This window comes from Aspergillus tanneri (genome assembly GCF_003426965.1).
Source record: "Aspergillus tanneri strain NIH1004 chromosome Unknown AapTan_5_pilon_pilon_pilon, whole genome shotgun sequence".
Lineage (NCBI taxonomy): Eukaryota > Fungi > Ascomycota > Eurotiomycetes > Eurotiales > Aspergillaceae > Aspergillus > Aspergillus tanneri.
This window is the reverse complement of record NW_022984632.1, coordinates 1,367,195-1,394,765: the sequence shown is the minus strand read 5'-3', so window position 1 is coordinate 1,394,765 and position 27,571 is coordinate 1,367,195. Positions and strand designations below refer to the sequence as shown.

The 27,571-nt window shown below is 49.0% G+C and overlaps 11 protein-coding genes across 11 annotated transcripts; 5 read left to right on the top strand and 6 right to left on the bottom strand.

Annotated features, from left to right (window-relative positions):
- Positions 1–576: 576 nt before the first annotated feature.
- mdr1 (ABC multidrug transporter Mdr1) lies at positions 577–4,728 on the top strand (the record flags this gene model as incomplete). The annotated part of the gene is made up of 3 exons (XM_033574466.1): positions 577–948; positions 1,005–4,309; positions 4,371–4,728. The coding sequence occupies 3 exons, from the start codon at positions 577–579 to the stop codon at positions 4,726–4,728; spliced, it is 4,035 nt and encodes a 1,344-aa protein (XP_033422484.1).
- Positions 4,729–5,110: 382 nt separating this feature from the next.
- Positions 5,111–5,604, bottom strand: ATNIH1004_009883 (SWI5/SAE3 family protein; the record flags this gene model as incomplete). The annotated part of the gene is made up of 3 exons (XM_033574465.1): positions 5,111–5,270; positions 5,342–5,427; positions 5,512–5,604. The coding sequence occupies 3 exons, from the start codon at positions 5,602–5,604 to the stop codon at positions 5,111–5,113; spliced, it is 339 nt and encodes a 112-aa protein (XP_033422483.1).
- A 281-nt stretch (positions 5,605–5,885) lies between these two features.
- ATNIH1004_009882 (Ytp1 family protein) lies at positions 5,886–7,685 on the top strand (the record flags this gene model as incomplete). Its single annotated transcript, XM_033574464.1, has 5 exons — positions 5,886–6,008; positions 6,070–6,147; positions 6,237–7,079; positions 7,143–7,272; positions 7,342–7,685. 5 exons carry the CDS (start codon positions 5,886–5,888, stop codon positions 7,683–7,685), a joined length of 1,518 nt encoding a protein of 505 aa, XP_033422482.1.
- Positions 7,686–8,323: 638 nt separating this feature from the next.
- On the bottom strand, positions 8,324–9,684 carry ATNIH1004_009881 (E1 ubiquitin-activating protein AOS1; the record flags this gene model as incomplete). Its single annotated transcript, XM_033574463.1, has 4 exons — positions 8,324–9,223; positions 9,279–9,450; positions 9,514–9,571; positions 9,645–9,684. The coding sequence occupies 4 exons, from the start codon at positions 9,682–9,684 to the stop codon at positions 8,324–8,326; spliced, it is 1,170 nt and encodes a 389-aa protein (XP_033422481.1).
- A 524-nt stretch (positions 9,685–10,208) lies between these two features.
- ATNIH1004_009880 (uncharacterized protein) lies at positions 10,209–12,194 on the top strand (the record flags this gene model as incomplete). Its single annotated transcript, XM_033574462.1, has 4 exons — positions 10,209–10,211; positions 10,404–11,254; positions 11,305–12,012; positions 12,080–12,194. The coding sequence occupies 4 exons, from the start codon at positions 10,209–10,211 to the stop codon at positions 12,192–12,194; spliced, it is 1,677 nt and encodes a 558-aa protein (XP_033422480.1).
- Positions 12,195–13,336: 1,142 nt separating this feature from the next.
- Positions 13,337–16,217, bottom strand: ATNIH1004_009879 (RFX family transcription factor; the record flags this gene model as incomplete). Its single annotated transcript, XM_033574461.1, has 4 exons — positions 13,337–14,948; positions 15,000–15,317; positions 15,374–16,103; positions 16,202–16,217. 4 exons carry the CDS (start codon positions 16,215–16,217, stop codon positions 13,337–13,339), a joined length of 2,676 nt encoding a protein of 891 aa, XP_033422479.1.
- Positions 16,218–17,423: 1,206 nt separating this feature from the next.
- TCA8 (succinate--CoA ligase (GDP-forming) subunit alpha) lies at positions 17,424–18,882 on the bottom strand (the record flags this gene model as incomplete). The annotated part of the gene is made up of 7 exons (XM_033574460.1): positions 17,424–17,924; positions 18,001–18,083; positions 18,150–18,175; positions 18,237–18,299; positions 18,359–18,485; positions 18,607–18,635; positions 18,716–18,882. 7 exons carry the CDS (start codon positions 18,880–18,882, stop codon positions 17,424–17,426), a joined length of 996 nt encoding a protein of 331 aa, XP_033422478.1.
- Positions 18,883–19,252: 370 nt separating this feature from the next.
- On the top strand, positions 19,253–21,041 carry ELP3 (Elongator subunit ELP3; the record flags this gene model as incomplete). The annotated part of the gene is made up of 2 exons (XM_033574459.1): positions 19,253–19,553; positions 19,618–21,041. 2 exons carry the CDS (start codon positions 19,253–19,255, stop codon positions 21,039–21,041), a joined length of 1,725 nt encoding a protein of 574 aa, XP_033422477.1.
- Positions 21,042–21,806: 765 nt separating this feature from the next.
- ATNIH1004_009876 (uncharacterized protein) lies at positions 21,807–22,245 on the bottom strand (the record flags this gene model as incomplete). Its single annotated transcript, XM_033574458.1, has 3 exons — positions 21,807–21,977; positions 22,078–22,135; positions 22,208–22,245. The coding sequence occupies 3 exons, from the start codon at positions 22,243–22,245 to the stop codon at positions 21,807–21,809; spliced, it is 267 nt and encodes an 88-aa protein (XP_033422476.1).
- A 465-nt stretch (positions 22,246–22,710) lies between these two features.
- On the bottom strand, positions 22,711–23,945 carry HIS6 (1-(5-phosphoribosyl)-5- ((5-phosphoribosylamino)methylideneamino)imidazole-4-carboxamide isomerase HIS6; the record flags this gene model as incomplete). The annotated part of the gene is made up of 3 exons (XM_033574457.1): positions 22,711–22,994; positions 23,135–23,321; positions 23,487–23,945. The coding sequence occupies 3 exons, from the start codon at positions 23,943–23,945 to the stop codon at positions 22,711–22,713; spliced, it is 930 nt and encodes a 309-aa protein (XP_033422475.1).
- Positions 23,946–24,003: 58 nt separating this feature from the next.
- Positions 24,004–24,935, top strand: ATNIH1004_009874 (uncharacterized protein; the record flags this gene model as incomplete). Its single annotated transcript, XM_033574456.1, has 3 exons — positions 24,004–24,351; positions 24,419–24,599; positions 24,646–24,935. 3 exons carry the CDS (start codon positions 24,004–24,006, stop codon positions 24,933–24,935), a joined length of 819 nt encoding a protein of 272 aa, XP_033422474.1.
- Positions 24,936–27,571: the final 2,636 nt, after the last annotated feature.

Below are 27,571 nucleotides of genomic sequence, written 5' to 3'. Positions count from 1 at the left end.
TCCTGCATAAAAAGCCATCGGAATGTCGGGGGTCCGGTCGCATGGATCAAAGTCAGTTGGGATATACTTACATTTTTTTTTTTTTTTTCTAAAAAAAAATAAAAAAAAAGCCTACAGCCCGCTTACTCCCCTCCCCCCCTTTAGTTGATAGTTAGTAGATTATGTTGCTTATTTAAGGCTTAAGCTTGACTTGTCTACGTATGTTATCTTGCCTGCTATCCTGATTTTATCCTGAGAGAGCGTTCGGGTTTGGATAGGTCCACCCTTTTTCCCGCCTGGCCCATCCTCCCTCTGGTATCGTGGGCGTGGAAGCAATCAATTGCCTACAGAATCTATCTTGCTCGGAGATCGATTTATATTGGCTTTCAGTCTTCTCTGCCGGTGTTTTCGTTTTTCGTGGTTATACCCATTCCTGGCAAACCGCATATCAACTTATCTCTCTACCTTTACCTGATCTTTCCCTCCCCCATGCAGTAATTGGATCTATTGTCTACCTAGCTTTCTGTCTCCAGGTCCCAACTCCTACAACCTTCGGACACCAAGGGGCTGGAGAAGGTATCAAGACTTAAAAGCATCATGTCTCTACCGGAGAAGGAAACTCCCGGTGCGTCTTACGAAGTTGCCCCGGTCCCAGCCACATCTGTGAAAGGGACGAAATCGACCAATAACTTGTCCGTCTCCAGCTCGACAATCACCCCTGATGGAAGTAAAGAAGCAGGATCGAAGCCACCGCCCGCCGGAAATGTGATCAACGCAGACCAACCTGACCCTCTGTATGCCCACCTCTCGGCTCATGAAAGGGATATCCTGAAGAAGCAGCTGGAGGCGGAGGATGCCACTGTATCCTTCTTTGGCCTCTATCGCTATGCGTCCCGGATGGACATGCTGGCCATCTTGGTGAGCGCCATCTGCGCCATCGCGGCGGGTGCAGCCTTGCCGTTGTTTACTGTATGTGCTACATGGCTCTTGACAAGATGTTATACAATCCACTGACTCTTCGTTAGATTCTGTTTGGCTCCTTGGCTTCGGCTATGCGAGATATCACCCTGGGAGAGATTGAATACTCCGAATTCTATCACCAGCTGACGAAGAATGTGTTGTACTTCGTCTATCTCGGTATTGCTGAGTTTGTCACCGTCTATATCAGCACCGTTGGATTCATATACACCGGGGAACATGTCACCCAAAAGATTCGCGAGCATTACCTCGAGTCCATTCTCCGGCAAAATATGGCCTATTTCGATAAACTTGGCGCTGGTGAAGTGACCACTCGTATCACCGCCGATACGAACCTCATCCAGGATGGTGTCTCCGAGAAAGTTGGATTGACACTGACAGCAATCGCTACGTTTGTCACTGCATTCATCGTTGCCTACGTCAAGTACTGGAAACTGGCCTTGATTTGCACTTCGACCATCGTTGCTCTGGTTCTGGTCATGGGAGGCGGCTCCCGGTTTATTATCAAGTACAGCAAGCGGTCTTTGGATAGTTACGGCGCCGGTGGAACCGTGGCGGAGGAAGTCATCAGTTCAATCCGAAACGCTACTGCATTTGGCACCCAGGATAAGCTTGCCAGGCAGTACGAGGTGCATTTGGCCGAGGCAGAGAAGTGGGGGAGAAAAAACCAGATCATTCTTGGTATGATGGTCGGCGGGATGTTTGGCATTATGTTTTCGAATTACGGCCTAGGGTTCTGGATGGGATCACGGTTCCTTGTCAACGGAGAAGTTGACGTGGGCCAGGTCCTCACTGTGCTGATGGCTATCTTGATTGGCTCCTTCAGTTTGGGAAATGTTAGTCCCAATGGCCAGGCTTTTACCAATGCTGTTGCTGCAGCGGCAAAGATCTTCAGCACCATTGATCGTCCGTCACCGTTGGATCCGTACTCGGATGAAGGAGAGACTGTCGCAGACCTCCAAGGCAACATCGAATTCTGTGATGTGAAGCACATCTACCCTTCACGGCCTGAGGTAACTATTATGGATGGTATCTCTCTAACTATGCCAGCAGGTAAAACCACCGCGTTGGTTGGCCCTTCTGGCTCTGGAAAGAGTACCGTTGTTGGACTGGTCGAGCGTTTCTATCTCCCCGTTGGAGGCAATGTTTTGTTGGATGGCCATGACATTCAGAACCTTAACCTCCGATGGTTACGACAGCAAATCTCCTTGGTTAGCCAGGAGCCCGTTCTTTTTGGCACCACTATATACCAGAACATCCGATACGGACTGATCGGCACGAAGTTCGAGAACGAGTCACAGGACAAGATCCAAGAGCTGATTGAGAATGCGGCCAAGATGGCCAATGCTCACGATTTCATCATGGCGCTGCCCGAGGGATATGAGACCAACGTTGGCCAGCGGGGCTTCTTGCTCTCCGGTGGTCAGAAGCAGCGTATTGCCATCGCGCGTGCAGTTGTCAGCGACCCCAAGATCCTCTTGCTTGACGAGGCAACATCTGCATTGGATACCAAGTCGGAGGGAGTTGTTCAAGCTGCCCTTGATAAGGCGGCCGAGGGCCGAACCACCATAGTGATCGCTCATCGTCTATCGACGATCAAGTCAGCCCACAATATCGTTGTCTTGGTTGACGGCAAGATCGTGGAGCAAGGTACCCACGATCAGTTGGTGGATCGTCAAGGCACGTATCATAGCCTTGTGGAGGCGCAGCGGATCAACGAAGAAAAGGATGCCGAAGCCTTGGAGGCCGATGACGACCTGGAGGACTACGTCCTTCCAAACGATGATATGTCCCGCATCAAGACTGCCTACAGTGGTTCAGCTTCGCTCGACGCCCATGATGAGAAAGCCCGTTTGGAGTTTGCGCGCTCGGGAACCCACAAGTCTGTATCCAGTGCTGTCCTTTCCAAGAGAACCCCAGAAGCAGGCCAGAAATATTCGCTCTGGACGCTAATCAAATTCATCGCTTCTTTCAATCGGCCGGAGATCCTGTATATGGTGGTGGGCTTCGTCTTTTCGTTCCTCGCGGGAGGTGGTCAACCAACTCAAGCAGTCTTGTACGCCAAGGCAATTAGTGCGCTCTCGTTAGGCTCTGCTATGCATGATCAAATCCGAAGTGATGCCAACTTTTGGTCGTTGATGTTCTTCGTGGTTGGGATCGCTCAATTCATCAGCCTTTCCATCAATGGCGCTGCATTTGCCATATGCTCTGAAGCGCTTATCCGCCGTGCGCGAGGCGAAGCCTTCAGGTCAATCCTTCGTCAAGACATCACCTTCTTCGACCGGGAGGAAAATAGCACTGGTGCGTTGACCTCCTTCCTCTCAACCGAGACGAAGCATCTGTCGGGAGTCAGCGGTGTAACCTTGGGGACTATTATTATGACCTCGACGACCCTGGGCGCGGCGATTATAATCTCGCTTGCTATTGGGTGGAAGTTGGCTCTGGTTTGCATTTCGGTGGTCCCGATCCTCTTGGCCTGTGGATTCTACCGGTTTTATATGCTTGCCCAATTTCAACAACGCTCCAAGAACGCCTACGAAGGGTCTGCGAGCTATGCCTGTGAGGCCACATCGGCCATTCGGACAGTGGCCTCTCTTACCCGTGAGCAGGATGTCTGGGATGTTTACCACAGCCAGCTAGAAGCACAAGGTAGGAAGAGTCTGATTTCTGTGTTCAAGTCCTCCATTCTGTACGCCTGCTCACAGGCCTTGGTTTTCTTCTGCGTCGCCCTCGGGTTCTGGTATGGAGGCACGCTTCTCGGGCACCATGAATACAGCGTCTTCCGCTTCTTTGTCTGCTTCTCTGAGATCCTTTTTGGCGCCCAGTCCGCCGGAACGGTCTTCTCTTTTTCTCCCGACATGGGGAAAGCGAAGAATGCTGCTGCTCAGTTCAGGAAATTGTTTGACCGAAAGCCCAGCATTGATATCTGGTCGGAGAAAGGGATTAAACTGGACTCCATGGAGGGTGAAATCGAGTTCCGCGACGTGCATTTTCGGTATCCCACTCGCCCAGAACAGCCCGTTCTCCGGGGTCTGAACCTCAGTGTCAAGCCTGGGCAGTATATTGCCCTCGTGGGACCGAGTGGCTGTGGCAAAAGCACGACCATTGCTCTTCTGGAGCGCTTTTACGATGCCCTTTCTGGTAGAATCTTGGTGGATGGAAAGGATATCACGGACCTCAATGTCAATTCGTACCGCAGTTTCTTGTCGCTGGTCAGCCAGGAGCCGACGCTGTATCAAGGAACGATCAGGGATAACATTATGCTGGGAGTCGACAAGGATGAGATGTCCGAAGAGGCCATTGTGCAGGCGTGTAAGGATGCCAATATCTATGACTTCATCACGTCTCTCCCGTAAGTGCCCCCCTCAACTCGTTCAGTCTCGATTCATGGACTAACCATGACCTCCATACAGGGAAGGATTTAACACCGTTGTGGGCAGCAAGGGGGGCATGTTGTCTGGCGGGCAGAAGCAGCGAGTGGCCATTGCCCGTGCTCTCCTCCGAGACCCCAAAATCCTTCTTCTTGATGAAGCCACTTCCGCCCTTGATTCGGAATCCGAGAAGGTCGTCCAGGCCGCGCTGGATGCCGCCGCTCGTGGTCGAACCACGATTGCAGTGGCGCATCGACTAAGCACGATCCAGAAAGCCGATATCATCTATGTCTTTGATCAAGGGAAGATCGTCGAAAGCGGGACGCACCACGAGCTGATTCGCAACAAGGGCCGTTACTACGAACTGGTCAACCTTCAGAGTCTGGGGAAGAGTCATTAAATACCTAATCCTATCTAATTCTCGCACATATTTAGTGCCATCGCCCGCCATCAGATCCTGATCTACCGCATGCATCATTTCTCTCCTTTCTCCCCTACCTAATTGTTAATGTTTTAACCCTCTCTTCCTTCCTCGAATGGTTGGTTCTTTTGAGGTCTTTGGTGCTTTGTTCTGCCTTTGTTATGTATGTTAGACCATAAAATTCTTCGCTCAATGATACCACTGATTACTCTACTCATCTGACATAATGAAGTTTTTTATTTTTTTTTGTAATTTGTCATATCATTTGAGAGGATATCTTATCCACCCTTCACAGGGTATATCCGTAGGAATAAACTAAAGATTTGTACCGTTCGTAGGACACTTACTAAATACTAGATGATCAATCTCGATCCCCTACACCATACTCTCGCTGCACGTCGATCTGACGCACTCCTCGCGCTTCCGCAATGAGACCCATTAAGCCTTGTCCGATGTCCTTGATCTCGTTGTACTCATGGAGAAGACGGATATGCCGTTGAACCGTTGTCGCCGGATCACCTCTGCAGTGGGTTAGAAGATGGATATGAGCTACACTGGATGCGATGCATGAGAGGAGTTCCTTCATACGCACTTTAGGGATGATTTGATTTCCGCAATCTCGGCTTCAGCCTCGGCTATCTGCGATTCGAGCATCGTGATGGATGTAGTAAGGGCGTTCTGATTTATCAGATTAGAGAAGGTTGTTTCGATGGATTCAATCCATGGGAAAAAATGGATGGATGGATAGATGTATGGACATACTAGTCTACGCTCCCTTTGCGCGTGCTGTTGGGGAAAAAGAGGCGAGAGCTCTGGTGGGTGGACGTTGTTCGTGGAGGGACTCTGCGCGCCCATAATGGATAAGATCACCAGAGGAATGTTATTATAAAAGATGTCTCTTGTCTCAGTAGGATCGAGGACTAAGAGAAGCCAGTATAGATATAGATACTTTTGTAGTACTCGGAGGATATATACATTCTAGGAGATCGAGTCGACCAATCCGGAGCGCCGGAAAGCCGTCTCACTTTCCATTCCCTCCGCGTCATCATTTCTTTCTCTCTCCATCTCCTCTTGTCTTCTTCATCCCCTCCGTCCTCCTTTCTTCCTTTCTTTCCCCCTAGAAAAAGGAATCGACGATGTGGATCAATCCCCTAGATCCCCGGGGGATGTTGACGGCCCTGCTTTTGATCGCCCCCGTCTCCGCTCACGGTGGTCATGATAATATCCCCGAAGGTGCTGCCATCTCGGAGGATCCCATTGTACGTTATCCAGTGGTCCATCTTACAGACGATCGGAAGTCTTCTAACGCTCGCTCTCTAGGATTCGACGTTATGGGCTCATATTATTTTGATGGGTTTTGCCTTTGGGATTATCTTCCCGTTAGGTATGGTCCTCGGGGTATGTACTTCTGCTTTTACTCTCTATTTTTTTTTTCTTTTTCTTGTGAACCCCTTCTAACCTCCGACGTGTACCTCGTTCTGCTCTAGATCGTCCGCTCCCGGTGGCATGTCCCTCTTCAAATTGTCGGAACGGTGATCGCAGTGGTGGCGTACTTTTTGGGTCACGCACATAAGGGCCGACAGTTTTCGAAGAACATCCATGCGTCGTTCGCAAACTCCCTGATGCTCATGATGGTTGTGCAAATCGTACTGGGATTTTATCTCAAGCTGCACTTGTCCAAGGGGATTCACGGACGCATCCGCCGCTATATCGTTGCTGCACATGGGGTCATGGGCAAGGCAATGCCCCTCGTGAGCTGGATTCAGATGGTGTTCGGAGGGATTACATCCATGGGCTTCTGCAGGGATGATCATCTGGGACAGTGTCTAGCCCATTTCATCATGGGCAGCGCCTTCATCGCCTACGGAATATTGCTTACCATCCTCCTCCTGGTGGGCCAGTTTTGGTTGCGCCGCACCGGCCGGAGCCAGGAGTTCTTCGACTCCCTGGTGATCGCCGCCTGGGGATGTGTCAATACTTTTACCGAACATCGATGGGGTCAGCCTTGGGTCCATAACGACCTGCAGCACACCACTATGGGCATTGTCTGGTGGTGCGCCGGACTTCTGGGGATTTGGTTGAGTCGCAGTCGGGACGGTCGCCCCAAGCGGAACTTGATCCCAGCCATTGTCATTATTCTTACGGGCTATGCCATGTCGGCTCATCCGCAGCATTTGCCAATCAGCACGATGGTCCATACCATTTTTGGGTATACGCTGATGGCGGCCGGTGGCACGAGGATCATCGAGATTTCTTTCGTATTGAGGGACCGGTCCACCGTCAGCTCGGATGGCTTGGATCCCAATAGCTTCCAATATTTGACCCCTTTTGTAAGTATCTACTGAACAGGAGAATCGTGGTGTTGGCCTTCTTTGTGCTTACTATTCCTTTAGCTCTTGTATGCCTCGGGATTTCTATTCATGGGTGCCACGGAAGAACAGATGCACTTGCTACATGAAGCGGAAATTACACATGTGTCCTATGTTCTGATATTGTACAGCATCGCCTTCATACTCTTCCTCTGTATGTTTCTTTTTCCTAAAATATTTTCATTCTAATTTCCCCTCGAGAGTATGCTAACCGCTGTCCTAGTTGTCAATGTGCTTCTCCACGTTTACGCTGTTCACGCGTGGCCCGAATCTACGAAGGCATCCCGCTCTCGTAGTGATGAAGATGAGGATGTCGGCCGAGGCCCATCTCGTTCCAAGGTCCAGCGTTCTCAAGCATCCCTTCCGCGTCCAACTGTGAACGGTCATGCCCGCTCGCACTCGGATGCTCAGCGTATCCGTGACGCCGAGGCATACGAGCTACAGGGTCTCATATCCGACGAGGAAGAAGACGACAAATTAAACGGCGATGAGCGACATTCCATGGCTCCCCGAAAAGTTGAAGACGAGGAAACTTCCCCATTGGTTGGGAAGGGTTCGTCAACCTGATTGATAATAAATGTGCTTTTTTTAAAAATATCTTTTTTTGTTTTCTCTTTTCATCGTGTCCACTTCACTTAGCATGGAGCAGCTTTCGGGTACGACAACCAAATGTTCAAATCTTCCTGTTTACTGAGCAAGCTTCTGGTGAGGCTTGAGACTAGAATCTTTTGCACCCTGGGCAAAATATACTAACCAGGGCGTTTTTTGTTCCATTTTTTCTTTGTTGGCTATATTCTGGTGTTCGGGGTCTTAAATTATCTGGGTTGTAATGTTTCGAATGGCGTTGTGTTGACATATGCAAGGTTAATATTTATCATACTTGGTTCAACTCCTGAGGTTTTAGTCTCTAGCATGCATTAATCGTATCCATTTCTTCCAAGCTGCTACATTTCCACTGCAAGTAGGATGGGGACTGCCTTTCAAGAGACTTCAAGGAATAGGTACTCCCAAAACTCATTAAAATCTATCGTATATGTCGTAATTCGGACCCTGGCGTCATAGAGAGAGAGCTCTAAGAGCATCAGCAGAACGTAACCTTCGCAAGTGTTCCTTTTAAAAGTACAAAAGTCATCAAAGTCCCCGGCAAATAGTTTGAGGGTTTTATCTCGCCCTTTGTTTTTTCTTTGGAGAATCTTTTTTTTTCGTCAGTCCGTCCCATCTGCGTTGCCCGTAATCGGGTCGTCATCCAGCAAAATGGGGTTTGCGACAGGAACAACGGCAGGAAGGGCGTTTTCCACCTCCGGGGGAAAGAAGGGATGCAAGGGGTAGACGGGCGCCACGGATTTCTCACCGTCAAACAGCAAGAGATTCTGGATTGGCTGTTCCCTAGCACTCAACACGTTGATCACATCTTGGGCCAACTTGCCGCCCACAAAAGCCGCAACGGGACTCAACTCACTCCCCAGATTCTGCAAGAAGGTGCGCAGAAAGACCGAGTCGAGTGTGCTGATATCTAGTTTCAATTCATGGTGGCGATCCCGGGCAAGCTTGGTGAAGGACTCGAGGTCCTGGAGAGAGGACGTAGGCAGTCGGCCTTCGGATATCTTCTGGAACTCCCACAGAGCCCGGAGGCAGGTAAGGAGGGGGGTAACCTGTCGACGCTTCCGGGGTAGCCGGGTTAAATCTTCAGGGAGAGGAGAGGTGTTGGCCAGAATCAGCGGAGAATAGCTTTCCCGCTTGGTGACCATTTCGATGACATTATCCTGCTCCTTCTTTGTCGTGATGCTGACGATGCTCCGCGTTGGAGTTTCTTGCGTTGCTGACGCTACATTCGACTTGGACCGTTCAATCACAAAATCATGGGCGATCAAGTCGACAAAGACAAATCCATAAAACCCGTGCAATCCCGCCGCGTAGAATGGACGATTGGCAATACGACACGCCGCATTTATGGTTGCGTAGGTGGCATAATCAAGTTCGGTTGCGATAATGACGTCAAATCCCGCGAAGAAGTCCGGCTGCTTGGTATGAACATCGTCGGTGTCGACATGGAGGTGAACCCTTGGGTTCATGGCACGGATAGACGGTGCTGCCGCTTGTGCACGCTGTAGTTTCAGGTCATTACGGTCCATCGTGCCATTAGTGTCGGGGTCGACATACGTTCTTGCCAACGTGCTCTTCTGTGACGAAGAATTGGGCCCCAAGATCCTCCTCCGTAACAGATTCATGATCGATGATGGTTAGAGTACCAATCCCAGCTAGCACCAGGTTTTTAGCGATTTCATTTGCCAGCGCCTTGAACGTAATTAAGAGGATGTTGGCCGAGCGTAGTCTGAAAGGCCAGATTAGGGCTGTCCGTACAGCTGATACACGACGAAATTATCTACGAACTCACTTTTCCTGTGCCTTCAACCCCCAAAGACGAATCTGCCGATCATACAAGGCAATCTCGTCTGTTATGATCAGCGAATTGAGGGGTCAGTTTCCCAAGGATATGCTCTTAGATAGAGGAGTTCCTGTGCTTACCCGCACTGATGGACTGAGCCGTGCTCCCCTGAGCCTCCATCGTGACAGTTGGATGGATATTCAAGGATAGAATTTCAAGACACAGGCCTCTTTTCGCTGTTCAATTGTGAGTTAGTAGCTGCGACTGGAAGATCACGATCAACCAATCTCGACTCTGGAGAGCCTCAGAGAATAGAACAAACGAATCCGGGTGGCGAGATGAGGAGAGAGGAAGTCAAGGTGCGGGCTAGAGGGAGGAGAGAAGTGAAGAAGCAACAGACGCCGAACTGGAAGAAGCCGTGGGGAGAAAGAGAGGAAGAAAGAAAGCCAAAGAGATGAAGCCAACGAAAGGGCCATCACGTGCGCGATAACTCCACGACGTTATCTCTCCGCGCTCCATCATCTCTCTTACTCTCTCTTCCACTTTTCATCGTTCCTTACCAGTCTACTTCCTGTCATCACCGGCATTGTCTCTGGTATTTTCTTTCTTTGGGCCCCACTGTGTATCTGTTTTTCATTTGTCCCGGTACAGTTTCCTTCTCCATTGTCCATTGTTTGGACTCTAAAAATTAACCGCCGGACAGTATGGTATGTTTGCTCCAGAGGATCCCATTATTGGGGTCGCCCACCATCCCCCTCTGCCTCACTCTCCCTCCTTCCTTCCCCCTATTTTATTTTATTTTGTTTTATATGAATATCTGCTCAGCCAGTCTCCATCAACCTTAGCCCATTTTAAAGAGAGAGAGCGGATACTGACTGTCATTCATGTACCCTTCTTAGTCGGGGAACTACGACCATCCTCCCGCCTCTCGCCGTGCCCGTGGAAATCGTCCTAGTGATCGTCCACCCAGGTTTACTGCAACCCACCTCCAACAACACTTACGGGACTTGTTGACCTCCGACCGTAACCGAGATACTTCGGCTCACACTTTAGAGACGCTAAATCGGGAGATTGAACAGTACCGCCGCTCCCAGGACCGGTCCAGCTTCGAGCAAGACAGAGCAGCCGTAGATCAGCAGATTCAACAGCATCGATCACGTCGAGAGGATCGTCCTCATGGTAGCTACCCCGGCTATATACATCCCGGGATGCAAAGGTTACAGGCTCTGAACGTCACCGTGGTGGACCAAGATGCAAACACCCCTGATTCTTCACGACCACCTAGTGGGCCCTCGAGACGCCGGACTATGAGGAACGGTGGTCGATCTGGCCGAGAGGTAGGGAACCGAGACTCCAATGTCAGTTCCCTTCTGGATGAAGCTGTTCCTCCGCTTGATACGTCCGCAGCCATACCAGAGCCGTTAGATAGTAATTACCAAATGGAGCGGTGGAGGGTCAAACGTAGAAAGCTCGAGTCAGACGACAACAGGGAAGGCCTGCAAAGCTTTCGCTATGGGCATTACGGTCAGGTTGTCCCTGGAGCTCTCAAGATGGAGTTGGCCAGCTGTGACGGGGGCACCTATGAGTCGGAGCGTGACAGTTCATGGCCGGAAAACATCCTCCACAATGATTCGTCTATTTATTGTACCAAGTCGGGGCAGTGTAATTTGATCTTGAAGCATCAGGGAGAAGCCCCCTTCTGCCTCAAACGGATTGTGATCAAGGTCCCGAAGATGGGTTATGACACCCCGTGCGTAACTGCTCAAGCCTCAGTCCCACTGTTTGCTTACTGGTCACTAGGGTCCAAGAGGGAATGGTTTTCGTCTCTATGTCTTCAGATGAACTCTTGGCTCGTACAGCTCAATATCAAATTCAGCCCAGGTCAGGACGGCAGCGTCGAAATCGGAGGAGCGGCCTGCAGCCCTCCCAGGAATATCTGAATGCATATCGGACTCCACTACAAACCCTTGAGCGGACTGGTCCTGCGGGCGCAGAGTCGCATTCGGAGTCGGATACGGACATAAACGAGCTTGCGGGATCGAGTGCAGACCATCGATCTCTCCCAAGGTCAGAGTTTCGAATCACTACTGAGTACGACGAGCGTTCCGAACATAGTGACAACGATGAGGAGGACTTTTCAGACTCTGTTTACTCCTCCTTTGCGAACTGGCTACAAATGTACCAAATGGAGGATGATCTTCTCTGTTCTGAGAGTGATGATAGTGAAAGTGACGGTGATACCCCCGAATTGACCACATACAACCGCAGGCGCCGCGATTTCCAAAGACAAGTAAGGGTCATGCGTCGACGATATGGCATGGACCAGGAGGACCAGTCAGGACGCCGACCGATCCCTAGTGTGATCCAGCCGACACCCTCATCCACCACTGCTGGGCAACGCACTGCGTCAGACTCCCATAATCCGGGCTCTGGCTTGTTGAAGCCCCATGCTCGGTTCTCTATTGAGCGTACCAAGAGCATGGTCAGCGTCAAATTCGATCCACCTCCGTATGTCCCCCCAACCATGTCGGTACTCCTACTCAGCACTGAGAAACATGCTAACTGCCATCCCAAGCTCCGGACGATACATCCTTATCAAGTTATGGAGTAAAAGCAACATTGACATCCAAAGCATCGTTGCCCACGGTTTCGCGGGTCCGAGATTCTTCCCCTCTGGCAATTTTAGGTAGATTAATTGTGACTTATGGGGGAACCCTGTCTGTACATTCAATGAACTAACGATGGTATGTCCTCTCGGTATGGCAATTCACAATTCTGGCTGGAGTATTTCAATCTCCGCAATGGAAACTTCTCTCGGCGCTGTTCATCTTTTCGTTCCTTTGCTTATTCAAATTCCCTTCCTTATCATTTGTGCATATAGGCCTACTCTTGAGCACGCGATAGTTCTTATTCTGTGTTTGTCTAAGTCTCCTCCTGTCCCCTCGTATTGTAGTATGTTCGGCATATAGTGTTCTGCTGTACACCATGAATGGAACGATATCAATCATTTCTCGGGATGTAGCTTCCGTGTGCGTATGCGTGGAAATCGACAGCAAAAATTGTAATTTCAGAAATGCTATTTGTCACTCGAATACATAAATCGTCAACACGGCATCAAAAAATAGAATCGAACAGAGTCCAAACTGGCCAACAATCAGACCCAAGAGCAGCGGCACCCACTTTCTCCCAAGGAATCAAACAGGAGAAAATCCAAAGTGAATAGCGAGGGGGATTATCACGTATGAAAGGTGATCTGTTATCAACTGATATCCGAGCAGACCTGTTGAAGCAAAAGGACGTGAGATCTTCGAGCAAGAAAGGGTATCCCAAACTATTGAGTGCACAGAAGTCTGCAAGGCGGCCAATGACACAAGAAGGAGATTATAAAGAGCGTATAAGGGGGGAAAGGGTGCCGAGGAAGAGCAGTTGTGACAGTAAGAAATGGTTAAACATCCGCAACACGCTGGTCCGGGGAATCTATGTACAGCGATGGGCTCGGTCTTTCGTAGCTAGAATAAGAAAGTCAAATGGAAACAGTAAGTAGTGCTTTAAAGCGGGATCAACCACGCTTAAATGCGTATGATTGCCAACCTGAACATACCGTAATGCTGAAGGCCGACGTATCTCGAATCGATGCTCTCGTCTCTCGTTTCTCGTGCAAAGATCGTCGAACGCCGAACTGTCCTTGTACATGAATGTAAATGAGTCATCCAACCAAAACGATACTCCTGAAAAGAAAAAGAAAAAGAAACCAACTCCATCCATAAGCATATCAAAAGAATACGGTTTTCCAAAAAGAAGGGCGAGAGATAAAGCGAGAATGCACGCTTAACTATATGACCACGACGTCCCCTTCGGCATCGACGGGATCAGAGGCCATCATATCGCCGTATTTACCAACACTCATCAGCATTGAATCGTCATCAAGATCAATGGCGCTATCATCATTATTAGGAGCATGGAAAGTTGCTATACTGTCAGAGATGTTCGGTTTCCCATTCTCGGCATTATTGGGATTGGGCTCTGGCTCCCCTCGCGATGATGTTCGACATTGAGAGCCCCCTTCCCCCGGTGCCGGACTAGTCGCAGACTGGGGCTCGTGACCACCGGCGTGCTGAGATGGATGAGAGGCCATGAATGTCCTATTTGGCGCGGAACCTGGACTGCTGGATTGTTTCATTAAAAAATTGCCCGCTCCTGACTGTTGATCCGATGATAGGCGGCCCTCTTGTAGTGTGCTCGGCGTATAACGCATGAATCCACCCTTCTCTGCTTGCCATAACATCATTTCATGGAAGAAGACTTTCGTCATCCACCAAGCGCTGAAACTTTGGGCGCCTCCTAACGTCAGTCGATGGAGTATGCAGTCCCATAAAGCGTCCACCCGTTCTATGATACATTGCGTGCGGTGGTTGGGAAATGCCGCAGGAAGATTCAAAATGAATGATATCCACTTGTCGGGGAAGTTGTAGTCTTCGCCAGTGGAGGACTCCACGGGACATTTATGTGCTTGGAGATTTTCTTCCAAATCCGGCTTGGTGAAAAAGGGAAGAGCAGTAGAAGGATTGAGATCCGTAAGGGGAGTGAGAAGGGCAAGGATATCGTGTTTCAGGATTTGCTCTGTGGCCCGTTCCGCACAGTTTGGAATGTTGGCTTTTGTAATCATTTCCTTGGGGTCAACCAAGGTCTTAAAGTCGAACCACATCTGATTCCTGTTGTCGGGGTGGCAAAGCCAGGCTGCAGCCGCGTTGGCAGATTGGTTCACGTCGAGCATATGTCGGAGCAAATTGCAAAAGATATGGGCCGGCACGAGTCTGGCCAGGGAAACATGGGCCGGTTGAGCTTTGAACGTGTCAGTAATATGGCCCGTAAGCCGCTGCGATATCGAACTAAAAGCGTCCAAGACGAGCTTTGGAACTACCTGCGTGGTAAGTGGAGATAGAAAGGCGATCATTTTCTGATACATAAGCCAGTCGCATTCTCTGATCCACGGGGCGAGGTTGGGGTGTGTGAGCAGCTTCTGCACAGGGACAGTCAATGTACCATGAAAGGCGGAGAAGTATCGTAGAAGGTTCCGTTCCTTGCAGTACCGGAAACTGTCTATGACAGATATACAATGGGAGCGATAAAGGGCTGCCAGAGCGGCAGCCACTTTGGAGTCAGTATTGGCTGGGAGATAGCCATTGATGTCAGGCAGCTGGAAAGACTCGTTATCAACAGAGGCAACGTCGGTAGATGGAAGGTGAAGCATCCGGTAAATCATCTTTCCGGCATGGCTTGCCACATTGTCGTCAAGGGTGATAGTTGATTCCCCACTGGCCCGCGACGAAGGCTGGCAGCCACAGACAGGAAGTGAAAAGTTCGTCGACAATCGCGGGGTGAAGGAAGTCGTAGGCGATGGGAATACTGCTGTATCTGCAGAGGGCTGTGGTAATACGGTGACACTGTGAACTCTATGAGTATCAACTCTGAGAATGTGCCCTCGTCCAACATACGTTCTGTGCTGCTCATCGTCCACTCCTTTCTCGCTATCTATCGCGGCATCGATTGGGTTGGCCGGGCCTTGGGGATTCAGCGGCGGGGGCCTTTGCTGTTTCTCCTCGATCACTGTCAAGTCAACATAGTGATACTTGGATTCCCCGCGAACGCCAAGGCGTCGGGTCTGCACATTGGGAAATATTATCCGTACGAGCTTCCCAAACGAGGCCGGATTCAATACGGAGACTCGTTCGGTGCCACACTTCTCGGCATAGCAGCAGTATACTCGATCCCGTCGAACAGACCCGCTGCTTTTCCGGCAGTTTTCTTTCAACCTAACAGCATGTAAGCAGCCCGTTGCAAGGCATCCATGGTATAGAGAAAGGTATACCAGATCATGGCAAAGACTTGCTTGACTTTTTCGGCCTTGCCTCCAGCCCCTTCGTGTTTGAGGACCTCCGCGGCCATCTGTTTCAGCGAATACCCTTCATACTGCCGTAGCAATTTCCGCAACTCATTGTCATTGGCTAGGGAGGAGCTGGAGCCCTTCTTCTTCTTTGCGCCGGCCTCGGAATTATCGTTCTCCTCCAGGACATGGTCTGGGACATGGTTTTCGATTCCACTGTCATACATGGCCTGGTACTGGGGCATCGGCACGGTTGATAGCCCATGGTTCGATAAACCCGATGGAAGGGAATGGTGGGACAAACGATGCCCGTGCATGGCATGATTTGGAAAGTCTTCGGCTCTGGGCATAACAGGGTGATGGGCTTCATGCAGAGTAGGGTCAAGGGGGGAACCGTTCACGGGATGTGACAGCTGCTGGCCAAAGCGCATGATAATATCTTCGGGATTGCCTCCGAAAACACTGTGGCCAGCAGCGGGTTGAGCAGGAAGGAACTGGGAGAATCCATCGGGTAGTTGCTGGTCCTGTGTTTGCTGGGTGGTGTTCGAATGGATGCTAGCCGTCGAGCCTCTAGACCTTGGGCGACGACTATTTCTTGACACTACAGTTTCTGAGCGTGATTTCATGAGATCTGCCGTCCCCGGACGGCTATGTGGTGCCGCTATTTGTGTTGTCTGTGACGCAACGCTGGAGGACTGCGAGGCAGCTCTGCCTACTATTAGAACCACAGATCAGCAAAACACAATGTAGTTCTCAGCCGAAAGGAGGAAGAAATTAAAAAGGACGAAAAGAACACAAGGAGAGCATTTTTACCCATATCAGGAGGCATCCTTTTTTTTTTTTCCCCTTAATTATTGCGTGGTACGCAGCAAGTTGTTTAGTTCTTGGTGCGAGCTGGTCGGTAACCACGGGCAATAGCGTCTGTTTTGGTCCTTCGGAACACACACACACGCCTTCAGAGCATCAAAAACACAGCAGCAGACAATGAGGCCAACGAAGAAGATCCCACGATGGGTTGTCGGAGCATACAGATGGTGGTCGTGCTGCAGCCGACTAGTTATGCAACGCTCATCGCAGCCGCGCTTCGTTAGCAGGGTCGTCGAAGTGGTTGAGAGACTTTGCGAGAGAAGAATAAACAGAAGACGCCGTTGCCTCAAGCAACGAAACGGAGAAGGGTCACGTGGAGGCTGAGGTAAGTGCATTCCATCGCAGCCAATCAGTGGCTGGCATGCAGCGATCCAAATAAAAGGCTAGATTGGGGTGTGGAATGCAATTTATTTGAATGTATTATTATTATACACAACGGTGTACATATCGATGGTGGAAGGATGCTTGGCCCTCGAGTCAACTTTCGCGGTGTTTGTTGGTATAGAGTCTCGTGACATAGGATGGAATGGTGGAATCAGCATACATGCATCCAGTGCTATGTTCAGACCATGACAAACTCAAGACAGTAGGCAACGTTTACATTCCTAATGGAGTGGATAGCTACATCAGAAAGGCATTGTGATTGCAATGTGATTTCATATAGACAAAAGCTGCTCCTAGCATATTTTACCGGTGCAAGAAAAGTACACACTCATCACATCCATAATCACTGATCATAAAGTAAACTGTTCTGTAAAAGCATTCAAGTGATCTGTTTTTCAGCATTAAATTCATCATCACCCCACGGGATGACGATACTCTAAGCCATGTGGCTTCAGGAACCTTTGCCTCTTTACAAGGACTGCCATGGACAACACAACACTATCAGATAAAAAAGACTTTACATATATAAAGGCAACTACTTCCTAGCATCTCTAAACAAAGAAGGAACCAAAGAGGAAAAGGTGGAAAAATACAGGAGTGTACAAGGAGACATACAAAGAAAAAAAAAAAAAAAAGGGGGGGGTCGTCTAATAGGATAGTCCCCAGAGCTGAGATGCAAGGACTAAATTGCGAAGTTGACAAGACTCATTCACACTGTTGTCCATATTCCATATCTGCAGCGGGTTCAATAAAACTTGTCAATAAATCCCGTCTCTATACCCATCTAGACCAGGTCCCGCTTCACGAACTCAGCAAGGAGAGCCTTGCCCAGACCTGCAGGGCTGGGCTCAACGACAACGCCGGCATCCTGAAGGGCAGCAATCTTCGAGTCAGCACCACCCTTGCCGCCGCTCACAATAGCACCGGCGTGGCCCATACGACGGCCTGGGGGAGCACTGATACCCGCAATGAAGCTAACAGCGGGCTTGTTGTGGCGATTGTTGGCCTTGAAGAACTCGGCCGCGTCCTCCTCGGCACTACCACCGATTTCACCAATCATAATGATTCCATCGGTCTCCTCGTCCTCGAGGAAGATACGCAGGCAGTCGATGAAATTGGTGCCGGAGAAAGGGTCACCGCCAATCCCAACAACGAGGGACTGGCCAAGACCAGCCTGGGTGGTCTGGTTCACAGCCTCGTAGGTCAGGGTGCCGGAACGAGAGACGATGCCGACACGGCCACGCTTGTGGATGAATCCAGGCATGATACCGATCTTGCATTGGCCCTACAACACCACAAAACATCAATCCATCAATCTCCGACTCTGGAAATAATAGACGGGTTCAACGATTAAGACTTACGGGAGCGATGATGCCGGGGCAGTTGGGTCCAACCAGGCGGGTCTTGTTCTGGGTCTTCAAAATGTCCGTAATGCGAACCATGTCTGTCCACCTGCCCGTCAGTCTCTAGCGCAAAGTAGGGTCATCGGGAAGGACGCGGAAAAGCGTACCGTGCTGGGGGATTCCCTCAGTGATACTATCAAAATAACCCGTGTCAGAACCATGCAATCGCTCGGGAGCCTACTGTTTCAACCTACCAGACAGCCAGAGGAACCTCAGCCTCAACGGCTTCCTCGATACCCTTAGCAGCAAGAGGGGGGCTAGTGTTTTCATTAGCAGTGGGTTCACGGATCTCCGGAGCTTGACGGGGTGCCCATACGGGACGAAGATTGCGGAGGCTGTGGCACCAGTCTCCTTCACAGCATCGCGCACATTCGCGAAGACGGGTCTATCGAGATGCATCGAACCGGCCTTCTTGGGGTTGGTACCACCAACGACTTTAGTACCTGAATAGTCGTGAGCTTACCATTCCCACCAGCTATAGAGACATTGGGCAGGGAAGAACGAAAAATATATTCAAAAAAAAAAGGGAAAAAGGGGGGGGGGGGGGGGGGGGGATAGTAATACCATAGGCAATGGCTTGCTCCGCATGGAAACTGTCGAATGGGAGAGAATACACAACATCAGCCTCTCTGCTTCCATGTCGATATACAGGATAGGGGCCGAAAATCCTTACGTTCCTTGCTTTCCCGTGAAACCCTGGAAGATAACCTTGGTATCCCCATTGATACGAAGGTTGTTCACAGTGTCGGCATACGGCGAGGCTCCCTGAGCATATCCTCGACACTGCACGGGAGCAGCATTCCGAATGGCAGAGAGGGTGTTACGGCGGAAGGCTTGCATGACGGCGAAATGGCAATCGCAAAGATTCACTCCAAAAAGAAAGAAAAATGGAAAAGATGAAAAAGAAAGGAGAGGAGAGGGGACAATAATGGTCAGATATAGGGGGAAAAGATTCAGGATAGAGTCCTGCTGCTGTGAAGCTTGAGGTAATTTTCGGGACAAAGCTTTACGCGGATCCGAATTGTCGCGGGCGGTAGGTCGTTCCTTTTTTTTCTGCTGGCCCCTCATCCACGCTCTTTGGGGGTTTACGACAAATCGACGATCTGGGATTTGTATTTATTCTTTGTCTTTTTCTATCCTCCCTCTGGTTCTTTGTTTTTATCGCTAAGCTCGGTCGGTTCTCCTATCGCTCGTTGCGACTTCAATTAATATGGCGACGGCGACCATGACTATGCCGCCACCATCCAAGCCGAAGCAAGCTTCAAAGTTGCCCCCGGAGAATGAACGGTATATGAGAGCTTGTTCGGATATTGCCAATGCTCTGATTCAGGATTACGAGTCGCAGGCGGACTATACGAAACCCAAGAAAGACCTCAACCTCAACCGACTGCGCGGGCAAATTGCGAAAAAGCATGCCTTGAGTAATTTGCCGCCTCTGACGGCCATCATCGCCGCCGTCCCAGAACACTATAAGAAATACATTCTTCCTAAGCTGATTGCCAAACCGATCAGTATGGTGTCCCTTCCTTGTCCGTCCCATCCCGACCGTCCCCGGTTTCTAATTAACCATGCCAGGAACGTCGTCCGGGATCGCTGTTGTCGCCGTGATGAGCAAGCCCCACCGTTGTCCGCATATCGCGTATACGGGGAACATCTGTGTCTATTGCCCCGGCGGACCCGATTCCGACTTTGAGTATTCGACGCAGTCCTACACCGGGTACGAGCCCACCTCCATGCGTGCGATCCGAGCACGATATGATCCCTTTGAGCAGGCGCGAGGCCGTGTGGATCAGATCAAATCCCTCGGGCACAGCGTGGATAAAGTGGAATATATCATTATGGGTGGAACGTTTATGTCGCTTCCCGAGGACTATCGCGAGTCATTCATTGCGCAGTTACACAATGCGCTGAGTGGATACCAGACCGACAACGTCGATGAGGCAGTTCAGGCGGGTGAGATGAGCAACGTGAAATGCGTAGGCATCACAATCGAAACCCGACCGGATTACTGCCTGGATACGCACTTGAGCAGCATGCTGCGCTACGGATGCACGCGACTGGAGGTGGGTGTCCAGAGCCTATACGAGGACGTAGCCAGGGACACGAATCGAGGCCACACGGTTGCTGCCGTTGCCGAAACATTCAAGCTCTCAAAAGACGCCGGATTCAAGGTGGTCAGCCACATGATGCCGGATCTACCGAATGTCGGCATGGAGCGCGACCTGTTCCAGTTCCAGGAGTACTTTGAAAATCCCGCTTTTCGCACCGATGGGCTGAAGATTTATCCCACGCTGGTGATTCGCGGCACAGGTCTCTACGAGCTCTGGCGGACGGGTCGCTATAAGAACTACACGCCCAATGCGCTCGTAGATCTCGTGGCCCGTATTCTCGCTCTGGTGCCCCCCTGGACCCGGATCTACCGAGTCCAGCGTGATATTCCCATGCCGCTAGTGACTTCGGGCGTGGAGAACGGGAACTTGCGTGAACTTGCCCTGGCCCGTATGAAAGACTTCGGAACCACGTGCCGAGACGTCCGTACCCGTGAAGTTGGCATCAATGAAGTCAAGAACAAGATCCGTCCCTCCCAGGTCGAGCTTATCCGTCGCGACTACGCCGCCAATGGTGGATGGGAGACCTTCCTTGCATATGAAGACCCCAAGCAGGACATCCTTATCGGCTTGCTGCGTTTGCGGAAGTGTAGTGCCACACACACCTTCCGCCCCGAGTTCACCGGTCAGCAAACCAGTATCGTGCGAGAGCTGCATGTATACGGTTCTGCCGTGCCACTACACGGCCGCGATCCGCGTAAATTCCAGCATCGTGGGTTCGGCACCCTACTGATGGAAGAGGCGGAGCGCATTGCTCGTGAGGAGCATGGAAGCCGGAAGATCAGTGTCATCTCGGGCGTCGGTGTGCGCAGCTACTACGCACGACTGGGCTACACCTTGGATGGCCCATACATGTCCAAGGTGCTGGATCCCATTGGCGATGACTTATAAATGCAGAACAAGCTCATGCAGTACCGCAGACTACTGATATGATTATGATGGGCGACACTCCTGCCCCAGAATGAAAGCATATATCTTTGATAAAAAGTTTGATAGTTGATATCCGGCGTTTAGGGGCTCTCTCATTCTTCGCATTGTTAAGTGTTATTTAAGATATGCCACTCAGAAAAGCGCTGGCTTTCGTACATAGAAATGGACTGCATGTCATATACTATTATGAATTGGAAATCCCTTTAACTTTAGCATACTTTTAGCATGTTGTAAACGCCCCACACGCTCACTGGTACAGCAAGGAAGGAGAGAACACATCGCAAGAAAAATAAATCTATTTAAACCAATTCACTATATACATACCGCATGGACTCCGTACTCGAAGAAAATACCTAAAGAGGCATTAAGAAACGCCTATACTGAACGACAAATAACAAGGGAAAGACGCAAAAAGAAGACGATCAATAATCGATCATAAAGATAGAAATAACAGATTAGGGTAAGGTTTCTATCAGGCCGTTCCACGATACCCAAAAGAAGACCTCGTGTAATCTCTCCTCCTCACCCATAACTCCTGATGTTATCACTAGCGTATCCTAGCAATGATTCTAACAGAAGTATAGAGCGGGTAAGCAACCATTCAATCACATGGTCGATAAGAATGGATATAACGAGAGAAACGATCTAGTTCAGAGATATGGCACCTCCCCTGCGGCTCCTCGTGTGAAGGTAGGCCTGGAAGGCGCAGAAAATGAAGAATGCCTATTAAGCGACAACACCGCCAATGGTCAGTATGCGAGGGTTCCAGTAGTTCTTCTGGGAGTCTAGATGGGCGAAACATACGGCGTACACCACCACGGCTGTGAAAATCGAGGCAGCGACTGCAGAACCATCTTCCGGTTCGCCTTCCGAGCCGGTAAATCCAGGATGTTCCCTCTATTTTCATTTCTCTATTAGTCCTCTTTCTATACGGAAGAAGAAAAATGGGTAGGCGGCGGAGGGAATGAAGACGAGTAGCGGATATGGCGGAACCGACCTTGTATAATGACCCCAGGACCGAAAGAATTATGATGCCAAAGAGTGAAATGACCACACTGTATCATGAAGACTTATCGTTAGTACAGGACTGGATTATGGATAGGAGTACACGGGGTGTAAATGTTTACCAGGACCACGCATTCAACAACGACACAACAGGCTTCATTTTGCCGCCGGGTCGATAATGCGACGTCCGTCCGAGAGCTGGTTCAGATAGGGGTCGGAGATGTCCAAGTCTCAGCTTGAGAGTACCAGAACAGATTCAAAGGAGTCTAGGAACAGCAAAGGAAGCACCAGTTTCCTATCCTAAGACTAAATCGATGGCGAGTACTGCGTTGGTTGATGTTCATGCAAAGGCGGGTGGAGGGCTTTGGACTGAACCGCTTTAGCCGCATTCGGCAACTATGTTGACACCTTCAACGCTGTCCGCGTCACCAGCGTATGAGGGTAGAGAAAGGAAACAATAGCCAAAACATCAAGAGAGAGTATAAGAGCATATGCTATTGGAAGAATGGTTCAGTGCATCGGGGCTACTTGCTTTATAACATGAAAGAAAATTTAATGTACTATTATTTGTACTCATTTCAAAACATATACAAAACACTGAAGCTCTATTCTTTCAACGTACTTTTTAATGAGATTTATTCCACTGAATACATTCATCAAATTTGATACCCGAACCACCAAAAATGTCCAAAGCACTGCCAATTGTCAGATCAACTTTCCCTTGACTGCTAGCTTGAACCTTTTCAAGGTCCTCAAGACTACGTGCACCGCCGGCGTATGTAACAGGAATGGTGCACCATTGAGCCAGTTTGGACACCAGTTCTTCATCAATGCCTTGTTGTAGTCCCTCTACATCTGCTGCGTGTATGAGGAATTCGGAACAATAGGGTTCCAGTAATGAGATCGATTCTACTCCGAGGTCAGCATCGAAAGACTGGCATTTCAACAACAACTTTCTCTCTAAAAAAAAAAAGAAGTAAAAGAGAAATGCAAAAAAGAAAGAAGGAAGGGAAAGGAAAAGGAAGGCAAACAAACGAGAAATAACTGACCTGGAGTAATCTCCATCTCGGTAATGGTCTGCCAGCAATTCATGGCGACAAACCATGTATTATCCTTTCTTCGACAGCTGAGATCCAAAACTAACTTTGATCTATCACCCCCAAGAGCAGATAAAACAGATTCTAGTCGTTCGATAGAGAATTTGCCTTCTGGAAAGAGGAAGGATGTAATTATCACCTATCCGGTTATGTCAGCATGCTTCATGGCGCAATAACGTACAGTAAAATGGCAGTAACCCCTCTTCCAAAAGAAGGGGGGAAAAAAAGAAAAAAAAAAAAAAAGAGAGAAAAGATACACAGGATCCCTGCAATTAATTACTTTAGAATAGACTTGTCAGCTCACCTTCTCAGCTCCCTGGTCAATCCAATATTGGGCATTCTGGTCCGTGATACCACCGGCAACTTGTAGGCCCCCAGGCCAAGTTCTGAGGGCCTCTTTCGCAGCCTCATCATTTCCGGGCCCAAGCATCACAGCATGGCCTCCTCGTAGGTCACTATTATGATATAATTCCGCATAATAGCTGGCGGGGAGTTTGGATACATAGTTGGTCTTGAGATCCGCAGCTACTTCACTCAATGTTCCCCCAACGATTTGCTTGACTTGACCAGAATGCAGATCGATACAGGGCCGGAACTTGGTCATCTCGCTTAATTCAATTCGTTCTTCTGGCGCCAACTGCGTGAAGTTGTCACTCAACCAACATATGTGGAAGTCCCACGAGGGGCGGCCTATCTTATCACACGTGACAGCAGATACGGGAGGGAAAAAAAACACCTGCTTGTCATCCGACTTGAGCTGCATTTTGCTTTCAAACCACAGCTGGACCATAGAATCCAGACACACGGAGAACCTATTAGACATGATTGGCAAACGAAAGAGAGACACCTCTGTTGTGTCGAGGTCTACGGTTGTAGACGACCAAAAAGTCTCTACGACTAGCGCTGAAACCAATCCCCACGACGTTTTTCGCAAATTTTTTGAAGCGCAATTCCTGCCCATCGAGCTATCGGGGGTTCAAACTACCCGTGATAGAGATGTTGAAGAGGAAGAGGATGATGAAGATGGTGAATCTTCTGACAGTGTATCGGAGTGGGGAGGTCTTTCCGGAGAGGAAGATAATGACAACAGAGTCGAGGTAGTTGAGCATCGAGACACATCTACCAAGGATAGGGAACTGATAGACAAAAAAGCCCGCAAAGCATTCATGGTATGTCTACAATATATGTGAAAGATCTAGGGACCTTTCTCCTTCTAATCCCAAATTCGTTTTTCAGACTGCGAAGCCTCCAACATTCACCGTAAAACCAACCGCCGAGAAGCGCACGCCCAGCAAGACCAAGAAGGACGATGATGACAGGGCCAACGATGCCGATAATTTGAAAAATGATCTTGCGCTGCAGCGACTACTTAAAGAATCTCACCTTCTGGAGTCAGCATCAGAGCTTGGACCGACGGGTAAAAAACCGACTGAAGGCGCTTGACCTGCGGATGCAATCACTAGGGGCAAAGACATCTCTATACCACCAGAACATGCCGTCATCTCATCGAAGAGGCATTAAAGCTAAAGCTGAGCAGAAGGAAGAAAAGCGACGGAGAGAAGCTAGAGAGAACGGGATCATTCTCGAGAAGCCTGTACCAAAAAAAGCAAGCAATGGACGACGCGAACGGGGTGTTGGGGGCCCTTCTGTTGGGAAATTCGCTGGCGGTACCTTGAACTTGAGCAAGCGGGACATATCGGCCATCCAAGGGCCACGGCGACCTTCCAAGGGAAAGACGAAGGGCCGTCGCTGAGATGGAAGTTCCCGGTGTTAGTGGCCATAGCTCCGGACTTCCCCCTTCTCAGACAAAGTAATCCAGTTCGCACTTAGTTTCAGGAGTCGTTGTTTGGGAATACGACTTCTTCACATGGAAAGAAGAAGGAGCTTTTGACTACCGTTCCTCCACTTCACACTTATTCTCCGTTATCGCTCGTTATACTTAGCCATTGTCGGCTATGATAAACATGACCAAGGAATTAGAGTCCAAGCCTGCTCCAGCGGCCCAAACGGTAAATCAACACCAGGAAACGAGGCAGGACAAACATTTCAGCATGAACGGATTAATTCTGAGACCCCTAGATGGGGCGTTGGGAACTCTAACCCCCAACTACCTGCAGGAGGATTGATTCTCGAAGCACGTTCCTCTGCCGGGTGTGCCGCCGTTCCAGATAGAGTGAAACATCCGGTTGAGGCTAGGAATTGACGATGGAACATTGAATCTGAGACACTCTTACCCTACCAGGCTCTAGGGCAACTGTTTCTTAGGACTTGATACTTCGGGGCAGTGCTGCTTCAGATCTCTTGGAGACTTTGACATCCTTGAACATGGGTAGTTAACGTAACTCCACAGTCAAGCTGCGGGGCTGTATTCTCTTACAAAATGGCACTATTTAATTTGGAATATCTCAACCATTTTTTTTCCATTATGGTTCATATTAGAAAGATTTATTCTATATGAGTATATAAATAGGGTTCGTAAATATTTTATAAAAGAAATTTAATTTAGTCTAAAATACTTATAACAGGCTTGGGATATAGGGCAATACATAGTATTGAGGTAATTAAGAGTACCATCTATTTAAAAACTATTATATACTCTATTTAATACCTAAGGATTCCTTATATTAATATCTATATATAAGAGGCAGAATGGTTGAGATATGGCGAGTTTGTAAGAGAATACAAGTGCGCAGCTTGACAGTATGCGCAACTTGATGTGGAGTATATTAGTTCACTAAGTTACCACACTAATACATATACCTAGTCAATCTAAGTATAGAACAAGTGTTGGATCTGAAACTTGAATAAACCTTGGCGCCTTTCGTTGGCCCGGGTTTAGTGCAGACAGACGATACTGGTATACAGGATTTAGGATCGCCAGGAGGCTCCTTTCCCTTCTTTTGTTTTCCAAAAAAAAAAAAAAAAAAGGTAAAAAATTTTCCGTAACCTTCTAGGCCATAATTATTTGTGAACTACTTAGCCTAGAAATTCATCAATGTTTGATTTAATGGTTCTGCGGCTATTTAGAGCCGATGGTCAAGTCTTTTTTTTTTCTTTTCTTTTTTTTTTGGGGGAGGGGTTTTCCGTTACCGTCAGGGTACCTGCATGAACAGTTGGGTCGGTTCCTGGTCTAAAGGCTAGTTGAAGTTTACTCCGTAAGAAACTAGCTATTATTTAGATAGTGAAAAGATGGAAGACCATCAACACCACATATGTACTAGATTTGCATAGCACCCTATGCTCTGGCCATGTGCTGCAAACCATCAGGTACTTACTTATTGGCTGTTTCAGATTCTGCACGTAGCCATTCCAAGCAGCATTCCATCTGAGATATGCCACTAATCACGAGTCAGTCCCAGCTAGATTAGGCTAAGCCTGCACCAAGAGCGTGACGATGCGAAGAGTCTGGAAAAGATACATACCCCCTTTCCCTCCTCACCTCCTTCTTATGTCTGACTGTCAGTGATCGGAAATATTCCGGTTATTTCCAACAGGCGCAGAATCCAAATAGCCCATGCATATTATGCCTGTACTCGCATTACGATTGGGAGGCTCTTTGGAGAATTATTTGTAATCTCAGTCTTTAGCGCTCAGTTGATTCCTTGGCGTTCAAAGCAGTCTAAGACGGTGGGATCGAATTTTTTTTTTTTTTTTTTTGCTTCCTTTTTTTTCCTCCATGGACTTATCTCGATCTGGTATGCTGTACGCACTTAACTGCAAAGGATACCTATTTGGAAAGAGCACAATCACGCACCAATCAGTGGCTGTCTAGTAGACCTACCCTCTGTGGATATCGATGATCACGAGTTCCATCCACCCGAAGTCTGGGAGTTTCATGAGTTCGTTTTCACTTCCTTATAAAACGAGGCGAGTGTGTGGGGAGAGGGGCCAAATCGACCCGAATCCGACATATCCGACCAGCGCCGCTTTGGCAATCGTCGTTGATCTGCTATCGACTACAGGCTTACAGGGAACACCGTACCGATGTTCTGAATCCCTAACGCTCGTGGACAACGAAGGGCTTTTGGTTTCTTCCATGGGTAGCATTTGGCATCATCCATGAAATGGGTACTATTTTATGAACGTGCCTGACGATCGACTAGATACTAGAAAGTAGTAGGACGGAACTACCCAGCATCTAGCTAGTCAGCTTCTCCATACCACGTAAGAATACTTAATATACAAGACGCACGTCTAGCTTCTTCCCTCCGCACGTTCTCAACACACTACCGTTCATACTAGTTTAACTGGATGTAATATAGGTAGATGGATAATGTCAAAGATTACTACAAGACGTACTCCGTACGATACCTCGAGAACATGTGATGGATTTTGTGGGACTCCTTTTATTCGACCTCTTTCCGTCGTCGACTACGTGCTCTATCCCTC